Source organism: Ambystoma mexicanum, chromosome 10, assembly GCF_040938575.1.
Source record: "Ambystoma mexicanum isolate Mex_15411 chromosome 10, UKY_AmexF1_1, whole genome shotgun sequence".
NCBI classification, from domain to species: Eukaryota; Metazoa; Chordata; class Amphibia; order Caudata; family Ambystomatidae; genus Ambystoma; species Ambystoma mexicanum.
In genome coordinates this window covers 429922083-429935795 of record NC_090932.1, presented here as the reverse complement: position 1 = coordinate 429935795, position 13713 = coordinate 429922083, and the positions used below count along the sequence as shown (strand labels likewise).

The 13713-nt window shown below is 48.3% G+C and overlaps 1 protein-coding gene across 7 annotated transcripts in view; it reads left to right on the top strand.

Moving 5' to 3' along the window:
- Positions 1-13713, top strand: part of PIK3CB (phosphatidylinositol-4,5-bisphosphate 3-kinase catalytic subunit beta) — a 2502085-nt gene that overhangs the window by 1101086 nt on the left and 1387286 nt on the right. For all 7 annotated transcript variants that reach the window (XM_069617988.1, XM_069617990.1, XM_069617991.1 and 4 more), the window contains one exon: positions 3519-3764. In XM_069617988.1, the coding sequence (XP_069474089.1) occupies positions 3519-3764 (246 nt within the window). The remainder of the gene's footprint in view (positions 1-3518; positions 3765-13713) is intronic.

Below are 13713 nucleotides of genomic sequence, written 5' to 3'. Positions count from 1 at the left end.
AGAGGGTTTAAAAAATAAAAAGTGAAGAACAAGATGGTGACGTGTCAATTGAAATTGTATGTGTTGCTGCACAGAGATTTAATTCCCTAATGACAAACAGAAGTAACGATTGACCGATCACCGCTCCACGTACTGGACTAATTTTCATACATAAGTGCAAACTCTTCCATGGAGGTTATACCAGGGAGTGTGGCTATGACCCACTAAAAGCTACAGGTGACTGTCAGTTAGCAGGCAGGACAAGGTAAGTTAAGCAACTTAAGGTTCTTTATTTCACTTACAATTCTCCCAGATCTTGTTCAAAAGAAAAAAAACAATACAACAGCCACAATTCTGTACGTCTTTCGTGTGATCTTCCGCAGGAGTTCCTGAACGTGAGAGCAGGCCTCTGGGCCAGTTGGCTCGCCGTTCCCCAGCCCTCAGGTGATTCCATGTCCCGTTGCCTTGAGGACCTTGTCACAAACCAATCTGTTGGCCGGAGCTCATTGTGCTGAAATGCCACACTTAAAGTTCAAACGGAAAACACAGGTAATCCTCTTCGGTCTTTTCCTGATGTTCCGTGTGGCTGTTTGGGACGCGAGTACGGGCACCTCTGCCGTCGGGTGCTTGCCGTACTAATACGCCCACTCGTAGCCCGTAGCATCCTCGATCCAGTCGTCGGTCCGCAGTCCGGTCAGGCAAAAGAACACACCCAGGAAGAGGTTAGTGTGTGTTTTGAATGTTTCCCGTCCCCGCCCCTCCTTTTCTCAGGAGTTTCCAATTCCATTACTTCTGACTGTGCTCCCTCCCACCTCCTTTCCCCCTTCCTCCATGATCCCTTTTCCTCACCCTGTTCATCCGTTCCTCTGCCCCCTCCCCCTCTGCGTGACCCTCTTGTTCCAAATGTACATCCCTCACGTACGTAAGGTAAGTGTAGTGTTTTGTTATGGTTTCGTATTTTGTATGTTTTCATTTTCCGCTCTTGACGATCGGCTGGGCCAGAAGGGCATTCTGGGATCTGTAGTCTGCACTACGCCAAGACCCCATTCTTGAAAATCGGTGGGGAAATTGCTCATTCTCCTTCCCCTCCGATAATATGCTCTGACTTTGGTTAGTCTCATAGTCACCTGTTGTTCTGTGACTAATTTCCTTCTTTTTATTGAATTTACAGCTGTCCTGTATGGCTGTGGCCGGCACTGTGCGTTCGCTTCTGGTCGGGTCCCTCCTCCACTGAGTCAGGGTATTGTCCTCTGCCTCCGCTTTCTCTGAGACCATAACACCATCCTCACAGTGAGGTAGGAGTAATGAGGGTGAAGGGATTCTGCAGCCGAGCAGCAGAGGTTGTTGCTGGCAAAATGAGACCAAGGCAGGAGGAAGAGGTTGGAGCGAGATGACCGGAGGAGGAGGAGGAGCAGAACGGAGAGGTCGGACGAAGGAAAGAGGTGGTGACTTGAATAATGGAGGTTGGAATAAAAGTTCGATTAAGAGGAGGTTGAAAAGCAACGCCAGCCTATGAGTAGTCAACAGGAGGGGATTGGGAGACATGCCGGGCGGCAGACTGGAGCTAGGAATACAAGTATTTGAAAGGAGACATCTGGAGGAGAGTGAAGACCTATTGGAGAGGAGAGGAGAATGGTGGGATGAGGTATCAGGAGGAAGTTGAGAAAATCTCTAAAGTAGAGAAGAACAACACAAGTCTTAACAGGGTAAGCCAAACGAGGCTGAACGTTGTAGCAGTGTCAAAGAAGTGGCCGGAGGGAGGGAGGAAGGAAGGAAGGAAGGAATTAATTAATTAGAAAGGGACATTGGGTGACAGCGCCAGGACCCTGATACAAGACGGAAGAATAGAAACAAATCCTCCAGGCTTTGTCAGATTACTGGCCGCTGTGTTTTGTGATTTTGTTCAGTACGTCAACACCGTGCTCCTCCCTAACATTCAGGTGCACATGGGGCTAAGACACCTGGAAGAGAGGGACTCCAAGGATTAAGAGCAACAATTAGATGACCAGAGACATTGACCAAAGGAAAATAATAAGTGCAATGGTCATTTAAATCTCTCATGAGTGTAAGTGATTGTCTGACTGTACACTAAATTCACATTGTACCCATCTCAATGTCTGGACCGGAACTGTAGAGCAGGCCCTCCAGAAGACCGGTTTCTGCCTGTGCATTTAGTTTGGGCATTTACGTTTTTATTTTTTGATTGAAGGTCTATAGTTTTATGGAAACTTGATTGGATATATTTTTGAGTCTTTGTACTATTTCTGTTTGGGTTGCAACTGTTATCACCCCCGACCCCTCCTGAAGATATAGCTTTTCCTCTGCCTGCACAACCACATAACGTGAAGGAGACATATCTTTTCGGGCTGTTTGTTTTACTTTCACTTTTATGATTGGGATCACTGCTGTTTATGTGGGGCGGCGTTGCCGGTTTAGACAATACTCATGGCTGTACATCTGGTGAGCAGTAGCCATTTCATCACATGGACACTGAGAAATCCCTGCACAATTTGGATGTAAATCCCTGAAATTCGAATTAGAAAGGGTAAACATATATTGGAACTGCTCACTTGTTTGCAACTTAAGGTGGGTCCAGCAAGGTTTAAAATGGCTAAGCCCTTTTGGACACTGGATAGTCAACTGTATTCCACACTCTTGTCCAGTAAGGGGTTCAACCACCAAAGGGCCTGCATGCCAAGCCAGCGAGAAAAAGTAGCCTATACAGCTTTTCAACAATATATCCGGTTAGGACATTTGCAGGTTTTATCTACTTGTGCTACACAACTCCATTTTGCAGGCACAATTCCACAAATGCTAGATCTAGGGCACATTGGATTTGGAAAAGTAGTGCTTTGCACATTTTTGTGTACGTATTGTTGCTTCGATCTTCATGTTGTACTCGTTTTTCTGCCTTCAACCCAATGTTGGAGGGTGATTCAAAATCTATGATATGTAGCAAGGAAAGTAGATGGGATGTAAGAACACTGTAATCACTTCTGCACTTGTAGTCCATAGTCCCCCTGCCTCCATAGACCCGTACTGCCATCCCCTATAATTTGATTCTGTAAGACTTGCCTAGTATAAAATAACTTTTGGGTGGAAACGGGAGCATGCACAAGGAAGGGATCTGTGCTGGGTCAATCCACAGTTGCACTATGCATGGCATGTTTTGTTTTCAATCATGTTCTGGTCTGGAGGAAAGGAGACCATGGCCTTCAAGTAAGCAGTCACCACAATGAGTAGCATGTTTTAATTTAGTACTCTAACAAGGACAGCATTACAAAAATGTTTTGCTCTAAGGAAAGCTTTCCAATCATAAGGTGCAGTACCAAAAAAAGTTAGTGACCAACACATGTTCCTACTGGTGAAGCCAATCCCTAAAAGTAGAGCAATGCATGATATAAGAAGTTGCATTTGGGCTTTTTTGAATTTGCGTATGAATTATGCACATGATAATCTTACCTGAAAGCATTGATCCTTTTGTATATGGCTTCATAAAAATGTTGATAGCTTTTTCTCTCCCCTTGCCTCTGGCTCAGGTGCGGGCGGGCCTCTTCCATGGCACAGAGCCTCTTTGTGAACCTGTGGAGAGTCCCGAGCGAATGCTTAGGAGTAGCGACCAGGTTTGGAATGAGATCTTGCAGTTTGACATTAATGTCTGTGACTTGCCACGGATGGCCAGGCTCTGCTTTGCAGTTTATGCTGTGGTTGATAAAGTGAAGACTAAGAAGCCACCCAAGACTACAAATTCCAGATATCAAACCATCAGGAAGGCTGGCAAAGTGGTAATGCTATGATGAAATACACTTTTATATTTAAATATCTGCACTGTGTTTATGGCTGTCTTTACTTGGCTGTCTCTGGTTACAAATGATGTGAACACTACCAGAAAGAGCAGAAAACAGTAGTTTAGTTAGTAGTAGTTTCCCCTGCTCTAGAGTCCAGTATATGAGTGTTAGGTTTGTTCTGAAACATAATTGCACTTAATAGAACCACAAAAACATCTAGTATCTAAATTCTTCTTAACAAATGTCAACTACAGTGACGCAAAACCTAGACTTTTTGCTCAGTTTTTTAATTGAAGTTTCCTTTGATGAACTCTTAGCAGGTCAGTTTAACAGTGTTAACACGAAAATGTGGCATATTCGCAAACATTCACGTTTGAAATATCAAACTTTAACTTAACATATGCGAATATATTGGATATGGAAATCAAGGCTAAGAAGGCTCTGTTATAGTGCACTCTTGTCACCTACTGTACAAGATTTCCCTAGCACTTAATTACGCTTCTCCAGTTAATTTTCAGCAGTGAAGACAATCAAAATGTCCAATAAAGTTCTCTCTTTATGGAGTCCCTACATCAGAGATGGAACTCGTGATAAAGTAAACACCTACTTTTAAAAATTAAAGAAACACCATTGCTAAAAGTTTTACGTACCTGAGTCTCCTGACCCTCATAAATAAAGTGATTAGCTAGGTCTCAATGAACGTTGTTTTGTTTTCAAATGTGAAAGGGTTTCTGGTAAAACGACTTCAAATGTTCAGTTCCTGATTTGGACATTTTTATAATTTAGGCTTCACATCATTTGAATAGCTGATTTTACAATATTGCTTACATCAATTACCAACATTAAGTTAGGTTTAGCGGCAGAAGCCACACAACCTTCTGCATTGACACCCCTAGGCAAAGGGGTCGGCAACCTGCAGCTCTCTTGGAAATGTGACTTAGGATTCTCACCATTTCCTGTTATTGGCTAGGGCTAATGGGAGTTGTAGTCCAGAACATCTGGAGAGACAAAAGTTGCTTACCCCCGCCATAGGAGATGCTGCTGGTGGAAGGTGTCTTGTATTGCAGGCATCAGTCTCACTCTGAAAACGACTCCTTTTGGTTTTTTATTCCAAAGAACCCCAAAGCATCTGACTTTTCTATAGAAGTTAATTAAGAGCATGTTAGCTAGGGGATTGTGCCAATGTGTGTTAGTCTAGCCAATGTGTGTTAGTCTAGCCAGATCCATTTCATGGCAGTTCAGCATTATTATGCCCTCAATCCGGGACGTCCATTGAATGTTGCCAGGGATCGCAGGTGCTACCCCAGGCAATTCCTGGCGTGCCTTCTGAGACCCCTGTTTGCAGAGGGAGTGTCAAATGCTATTCTGTACAACCGGATGGAACTTTGCTTCAGCAGTACGGCTTGCAGAATGCATATTTTACAGTGAAGTCCGATTAGCTAATCTTGATGCTTTCATTCCGGGAAGAGGACTGGGCTGTGCACTCCACTGCTGGTGCAAACCCAGCAAAGGTGCACATGCTTCTAAAACAGCATAATAGAGCGCAACAATGAGCTCAATGTCTCTAGATTTCTGGTCCTCTCTAGGCTAGACTACTGCAATAGCCGTTTTCTTAAACTACCCTCTTCCTCTCTACGACCCCATCCAGCTAATCCAAAATATGGCTGCAAGGCTTACCCTGGGCCTCAAGCCCAGGCACTTCATCTCTCCAGTCATATAATCTCTCTACTGGCTCCCAGTTGCTGCAAGGATCAAATTCAAAACCCTCTGCATCATCCAGAAGGCTGTCTGGGGCCAGGGACCGCACTATCTGCAACTCGCTCTCACTAAATGCACTCCCTGCTGTTCTTTACGTTCCTCCGCCACCAGGTCTGTGGGTCAAGCACTTCGTTAACAGCAAGCTGGTAGCTGATCACTTTCTTCGGCAGGCTCCCTGCTATGGAACAGTCTCCCCCTTCCTCTTCGTTTTGAGCCGGATCACCTAAAATTCAGCAAGCTCCTCAAGACCTTCCTTTTCTCTTCCTCCTTTCCTTCCTCCCTCCCTCTGCTAAATCCCACAGTTGTTGAGATTGGTGACCAGGGCCTTATGTGTGCTCCTGGGTCCTTGTCAGGAATTGGAGGCTGTGGAAGCGCTGGAAGCTTTGATCACGCTCCAGTCCTCACCCAAGATGGCCGCCGATCAATCACGCTCCAGTCCTCACCCAAGATGGCCGCCGATCGATCACGCTCCAGTCCTCACCCAAGATGCCCGCCGACCCTTTATAGGCTGGCTCCTCCCACAAGCCGACGCGTTGTATCTGTTTACCAGCACTCGGTTCGTGTGGAGATTCTCTCGTGAAATTCATCCGTTCCGGCTTCCTACTTTCGCCTACTGTGTGATCCCTTTTCTGTAATCTTCAGCCCAAATTCTACTGCACTATACGCGGTATCGGCTTACTCTGGGCTGTGCCGTGCTTACTTACTCTTGCCTTCATTCTTTTGAGCACTATTGGTCTTTTCATTTCTTTTAGGTACCGGGGGTATACTGCTACCGGCGCCGTCACTCTGTTTTAGCGAGCGTAGCCTTGCTCACTAAGACCTTAAGGAGCATTTCTTAACTGGTGAGTGGGTTTCTTTCACAGTACTTCTTCCCTTCCTCCTAACTGTTAGTCTTCGCGGTCTGCTCTGAATGGGTTCTCTCATTCTTTACCTACTTACCTTTTCTAGTACTTTTCTCTGTTATTCTGTTTAGTCTAAACCTCTGGCTCTAGTAGCTTTCTTATATCTCCTGTTGAAATATTCCACTTCTCCTGGATACACTGAGCATTCATCAGCGGGGGAGTTTGTTCTCAAGTCTAACGGACTTCCTTGCCTGCTGCAAATGGAACTTTCATAACGAGAAGAGAGGAGTTCTAATTGCTGCCCAGCAGAACCCAATTGGGAACAGGGTTTTTTCTGCCTTAGTGCTTTTTCCCTGAATCTAGGACTGGCCCCCTGGGGATCCCCGCGGTCAGGGATTATCTCTGCCAAGGTGGCCTCCAGAGGGGACAGACCCTATCTGTACGATAAAAAGGCCCGAGCACCAAAGGACAAGACTCCCACAAGGAAGAGGGATCAGAAGAGATCAGAGGCTACTCTTACAGAACCCATTCTGGAAGAAACAGGTGAGGAGTTGGGGGAGGAAGCCTCGGTATCTGACAGTCCTGGCTTCCCACACCCAGTCGATGTCAGCCTCTGGCCGCACCCAGCACTTCCCCTGGCACCCACTGCCCTATGCCACCAGAGGCCTGCACTCATTTATTGGCAGCTGACCACTCCCACCAAGTCACTTAACAGCTGTCTACCCCCTAGCACATCCCTCTTTGTCATACCTAGCACTTACCCCCCACCCCCACACACTCATCTCTTTCCTCTCGCTTCACTTTCACGTTCTAAATGCTCACAAAGCCTAGTAGGTCCCCCTCTATCTTTCATTGTCATATTTGCTTTCTTTCCCATTTTGCCTCCCTGTTGCCCTGTTGGCGCTTTGAAACACAATTTACTTGATGTATGAGCACCTTACAAATGCACAGTAAACAATGAATAAATAGCGCATGAGAGTATGAAAGATCTTCCTTGGGATCTCCAATTCACACATGGAGCATTTGAGACTTTCCGGATCAATTGAGTGAGGTAAGCTTTTGTTGAATGGTACACCAGCATCATCAGTTAGGTTTCGCGAAGGTACAGTGCTAGGCCTGAGGGAGGACCATGACTCACCTGTCAAGCTCTGATTCCAGATGTTTGTGGAAAATGTGCCTATTGGACACTTTGGCCCTTTTTCCATGGAAAGGCAGCTGAAACGCCACCTCATGATTGCTGTCAGGAATCCAGGGTTTCACTCACTCAGGCACTCAAATACATGGACTGATATAGTTCAGACCAGACATTTTACGGTGGCCACCAGGTTGTCTTTGAAGGGAATTGCAAGATGGCTGCAGTTGGGGCCAGGTCTGGTTTAGCACTAGCAGCCTTGTAGTGTTGCGCAATCCCAGCCTTAAAATCCTCCTCCATAGGGAATAGGTGCTTAACATTTTTTTGCAAGTTCTAGCTTGTCGGCACTTAATGTGGAGTCCCCAGGCTTTTTCATGCCTGCTGTGAGTTTTTCTGCCACGCACCTGTAGAGAAGAAAGCAGACTTTCAGCGAAGTAAGGCAAGTCATCATTTCTTTGTTGGCGTTTTTACAAGTCTTGAGTTTATTTTTTTTATTTTTCATTACTTGATTTAATTGATCATATCCTCCAATCGATTTCAAATTTCAAACTTTTTGTCATCAATACATGTGATCAGGCACGTTTTCTCGTTCCGTTTATCTCTTATTTCTGAAAGTCGATTTTTTGCAGAAACTGCGCCACTGCTATCTCATTGCTGGTTTTTTCTCCTATCGGGGCTTTCCACCAAACTTTCCCTTCGTGTATTACCAAATCTTGAAACAAATGACCTATGTGAACATTTCTTTCTTTCGACAGTCCCTTGCACGATAAGAGCAAATGTCTAAGTGTTTCTACCTAGTTTGGATTTGTACAGAAGCGACTGGCATTGTTGGGTGAGATTCCTCTTACAGCCCTGATTTTGTTACTCCGAAAAAGGTTTAATGCGCCCTCATAAAGGTACCTCTTAAGATTTTGTAGGGGAATTTTCCCCAATATGCCCAGGTGTCATGAAGTCGCTTCGTTGATACTGGGAGGTGGGCTGTCAATTTATATTTAAAAGCCTTATCTAATGTTTGTACACAATCCACTCTTTCAAAAATGTTTTCACCTTAGTTGGATTGCAGTTTAATTCTTCCGTTGAGTTTCTCCCTTCCAATTTTGCCTGATTTCTCTGTGGCCACTCTGTAAGTTATTTGTTCTTTCCTCCTTGTATTTCGATATTGATTATGTTGAAGATTTTTTTTGCGATCTGATAAAATTAATTTCCTGCATAGCATCGCACTACTTTTATCCACCATAGCCTGAAGTGATAATATACACAGTTCTCAATGTATTGGTGCCAATGGAGTCAATTTCGGAAGGTTCAAGACTTGACGCCAAAAATAACCTTCCAGGTTTGACGAAGTTTCATCAGGGATCTTAGCCATTGCATCTGACCCAAACGTCAAGGAAGGAACGACCTTTGCTTTATAAAATTGAATTAGCAGTACCATGGAGAAACGTTCCCATCAGTTTGTTATCCACATAAGATTATTGGATTTCATTGACGCTGCATTCATTATGGTTGCTTCAACGCAGCAGGTTTTTGCCTTTTGAAGTTGAAACCCAGCCGCTTTGTGGTTCGGACGAACATGGGTATAACTAAACAGAGCTGTGCTAACGTGAGCATGTCTTGGATGTCCTTTCTCTTTGAACTGAGAGCCTCATGGAGCAGGCCGAATTAGCAATTACTTTGTTGCACTGGTTCGTGAAGGAACGGACACAGCGTTTGCCTTGGACACTTTCCAGGGGAAAATGTTCTGCTGCAGCGTGCTTTTCCTCTCCCACTGATACATTAGCCCCGAACACACTACAGTGGAATTTTTGTTTGAACTTTCATTTGTCTACATTTTTACTGCCTGCCATTCACACCTACTGCGTAAAACTCTTTCTGCTGCACGTTATCCCGCAGTGTTCTCACCCGAGGAAGAAGAAAGGAAAGAAAATAGATTTATTCTTTGCTGACACTCGTTTGCAGAACAGTTTACCATGGTTATACAAGAACATTGTTTTTTCCTGTTCCCTGGAGACATGGCTTGAAATACAAACAACTGTTTTTCACAATACATGAAACTCGAGGTTACTGCAGCACAAACGGACACCCAAGATAGTCTGCTCACGAATACAGATATTTGGCTGTTAAGCTGAAGTACACTTTTGCTAATTCATAGCCCACTATTCAAGACCTTGCATAACGTCTAAATAGCATTTTGAGGGTATTGGGTCCTCCGACGTATTCCATATCTATGACAGTAATCACTACAGCTGTGCTGCTTCAGAAAATCTTTGTGTCCTGCGTCGATGACGTCGATACGCCGCCCTCGAGGACCTCCTCCGACGGCCAACGTCACTGGATGTTATAAGTAGGACGCACGACGCCCGTAGCCTCAGTTCCATTTTTTCCGCGAACGTGTTCGCTTCGGAGATCTCGGCGCGCCTTGACTCTTTGGAGTTTCTGTTCTTTCGGTTCTTCGAACCTGTTCGTTTGTGTAGTATAAGTCCTTCGAGATGTCTACATCTTCTTCTACCCCGCGTCCGGGCTTCATGAAGTGCGGGGACTGCGGGTCCAAGATGTCGGTGACTGACTCGCACTACTCCTGCCCCTGGTGCCTCGGGGAGGCCCATGACACGGATGATTGTGTCGACTGCCAGTCGCTTACGTCCAAAGCCTTGTGGGAGCGCAAGAAGAAACTGTTGGTCAGTAAGGTGTCCAAGCCACGGAAGTCAAGGTCCATGGGGCTTTTGACGGACGATTCAAGGGGCGACTATCCGCATCGTCGTCGGAAGTCCAGTGGGTCTCGGTCCCGGAGAAGGTCCAGCCACTCCTCTGCCTCTTCGGGGCACTCCCGGAAGCGCCGTCATCGGTCGCCTTCCCCCATCCTGATCCGAGGACTCCGCCCGTCGGCGGGTCGCTTATCCCACCAAGCATGCGACGCCAGAGGAATGGGCTTCCTTCGTGGGTTTCCTTCGGTAAGAAAATGCTAGTGATTCTCGAATCGCAGAGCACTTGTCCGTCCGTGCCTCCGAGTGGGGTCGGTCGTGATCGGACTAGACACCGCTCGTACGCCTTCAGGCTCGGGTGGTCGGCACGACTTGCGGGAGCGGTCCCGCTCGGACAAGGGGAATCGTTCTAGTCATGCCCGTTCCAGGTCCCGGTCCTCGACACGCTCGAGACCGTGTGAGCCTGTGATGTCTTCGAGGAAGACGTCGACGCCTGTGGCGCCCAGGATGTCGAGGGACACACTCGGGGCTCCGCCCTCGAGGCCTGTGTCAACGCCGTCGATACTGTCGGCGCCACATTAGGCATCGATGCCGATTCACTGGACGCCTCGACGGGGGTATCCCGGGGCACAGTGGAACCCTCTAGAAAGGCTCTGGCCAAGGTCAAGCATGGCTTTGTTCCCCATTCTGTGCCCACTTTCCGGCATCTTGAGTACATTTCGGAGGTGGATGAGGGCTCTGATGATGGCATGGTTCCTGATACGGTGCCAGATGAGATTCTCTCGGGCCATAGCCAGATTGAGGACCTGCGTCAGTCCCTGTATGACGCCAGTGGTCTGGACACCACTCCGGAGGTGGAGTTTTGTAGGCCTGAGCCTGGCACCCATGCCGACTCCTCATACCAGCGCCTTATGTCTAGGGTCACCGAGTACTTGGGGTGGCCTGCTCCCCCAGGGGATTTTCTTCAGGATGACCTCACGGATATCCTCGACCAAGGTCCACCAGCTGACCCGGTACTGCCGTTCCATATGGCTCTGCAGAGGAGGGTGGCGGCGGCTTGGACTGCTCCGGAGAGTCTCCCGGCAGTGGGCAAGACTTTGCCGCGAAAATACCGCCCAGCCAGTAGTGACCCCTGCTACTTGACCAAGCACCCCACTCTGGAGAGTTTGGTGGTGCAGGCGGCTACGGCCCCAGCAAAGCAGGCATCGTATCCTGCCATCCCTCCTGATAGGGACGACAAGTGTTTTGATGGTTGGGAGAAGAAAGTGTTTTCTTCAGGGGGTATGGCTCTTCAGGCGGCCAACTCTGTATGTGCCTTGTCATGTTTCACGCACACTCTGTGGAACTGTTTCCTTAGTGGCTGAACATATTCCCGAAGGGGACGAACAGGATGGTTTTCTTGCTATGATCCAGGATGGCAAGGACGCCATGTGCAAGGCCGTTCAGTCGGGTTTGGACATGGCAGATTGCGTCAGCCGGTCCATGGCAGTGAGCACCGTAATACGCAGGTTTGCGTGGTTGCGGAAGTCAGGTGCAGGCTGCTCCTGATGTGCAGGCCCGGCTCCTCAACATGCCCTTTGACGGTGAACATCTTTTTGGCAGCAAGGCTGACGAGAGCCTTGAGAGGTTGCAGACCTCCAAAGCTGCAGCGAAGTCGTTGAGCGCTGCAGTTCGCCAACCTCTGCCTTTTCGTCCTAGGACAGCAATGGAGGGGAGGTTCCTTTCGTTATTACTCATCCTTTGGTAAAGCGAGAGGAGCTGCCAGTCAAAGGGACCGCCGTAGGAGTGCCAGAGGTGGAAAGCAGGGTACTCGAGGTGAGAAGGCCGCTCGGGCAGTTGCCTCTTTGCCCTCAGGCAACACTGCAGCCGCTTCAGCTCAGTCATGAGGCCATGTCCCATGGTTCGCCGGTTGGGGGAAGGCTGGCGCAGCAGCTTGTCGAATGGCGTGCCATTACTTCAGATGTGTGGGTTCTGGAGATCATAGCCCACGGCTACTGTCTTCCCTTTCGGCAGAGGCCTCACGACAATCCACCGGGGAATCTCTCGTTGCAGAGTCCGGATCCGCTCCTTGTGCAGGAGGTTCAAGCCCTGCTGGAGAAAGGCGCCATAGAACTGCTGCCTGTAGCGGAGAGGAACAAGGGGTGGTATTCCCCCTTTTTTTTATTTCCAAGAAAGACGGGGGATTGAGACCCATTTTAGACTTGCGCGGTTTGAACAAACTCCTCAGGGTGGACAAGTTCAAGCTGGTTACTCTTTCTCAAGTCCTCCAGGCCCTTCAACTTCAGGATTGGTTGGTGTCTCTCGACCTCAAGGACGCTTATTTTCATGTGCCGATCCATCCAAAGCACAAGAAGTACCTGAGGTTCGCGGTTGGCGACTCACACTTTCAGTTTCGGGTCCTGCCTTTCGGATTGACCTCCACCCCGAGGGTCTTCACCAAGCTCATGGTAGTGGTGGCAGCGCATCTCAGGAAAGGGGGGATTCACGTCTACCCCTACCTGGAGGATTGGTTGATCAGGGCGCGCTCTCCAGAGCAAGTCCTGGATCATCTGTCCGTCACCTGCCACTCCCTCCACAAACTGGGCTTCTCCCTCAACTTCAAGAAGTCCCACTTTACGCCAACTCAGAGGCTCCAGTACATCAGAGCAGTGCTCTACACGTCCCTTAGGCAGTGTTTTCCTCCCCAGGTGAGGGCTCATCACATTCAGCAGATGGTGCACAAGTTCCAGCATGCACAGAGTCTCCCAGCGTTCAAATTCTTGAGAATCCTCTGCCTCATGGCATCCTGCATTCTTCTGGTGCCAGAGGCCAGGTTGCGGATGAGATCTTTGCAATGGGCACTCAAGCTCCAGTGGTCTCAGTCCTCCGGCAGGACGTCGGACCCTGTTCAGGTGCCGTCCTCGGTCGCCCAGGACCTTCTGTGGTGGGCCGTCAAAGGCAATCTGATGAAGGGGGCTCCATTTTGGCTACCCTGGCCGGAGGTGACGATCGTGACGGACGCATCCCTCACGGGATGGGGCGCTCATGCCAACGAGTTGACAGTCAGCGGTCGTTGGAGTCCAGACTCCATATCAATCTGTTGGATCTGAGGGCCGTCAGGCTTGCCCTGAAGGCTTTTCTGCCGACTGTGCGAGGAAAGAATGTCCTGTTCCTGACAGAGAACACAGTGGCCATGCACTACTTCAACAAAAAGGGGGGGGCATGGTCACTTTCTCTGTGCAGGGAGGCGATGCAGCTTTGGTTCTGGGCCATCCAGCAGGAAGTTTCGATCTTGGCAGTTCATCTGGCGGGAGACGAAAACGAGACGGCGGACTCTCTGAGCAGGCAGATCGCGATCTCTCACGAGTGGGAATTGGCTCAGGAGATTCACCTTTGGGGGACCCCTCAAGTGGATCTCTTCACCTCCAGTGTCAACCGGAAGTGCGAAAGGTTTTGCTCGCGGGAATTTCCTCCAAGAGGAGCCTTAGGAGATGCGTTCGTGGTGGAGTGGTCCTTCCCACTGCTACACGCGTTTC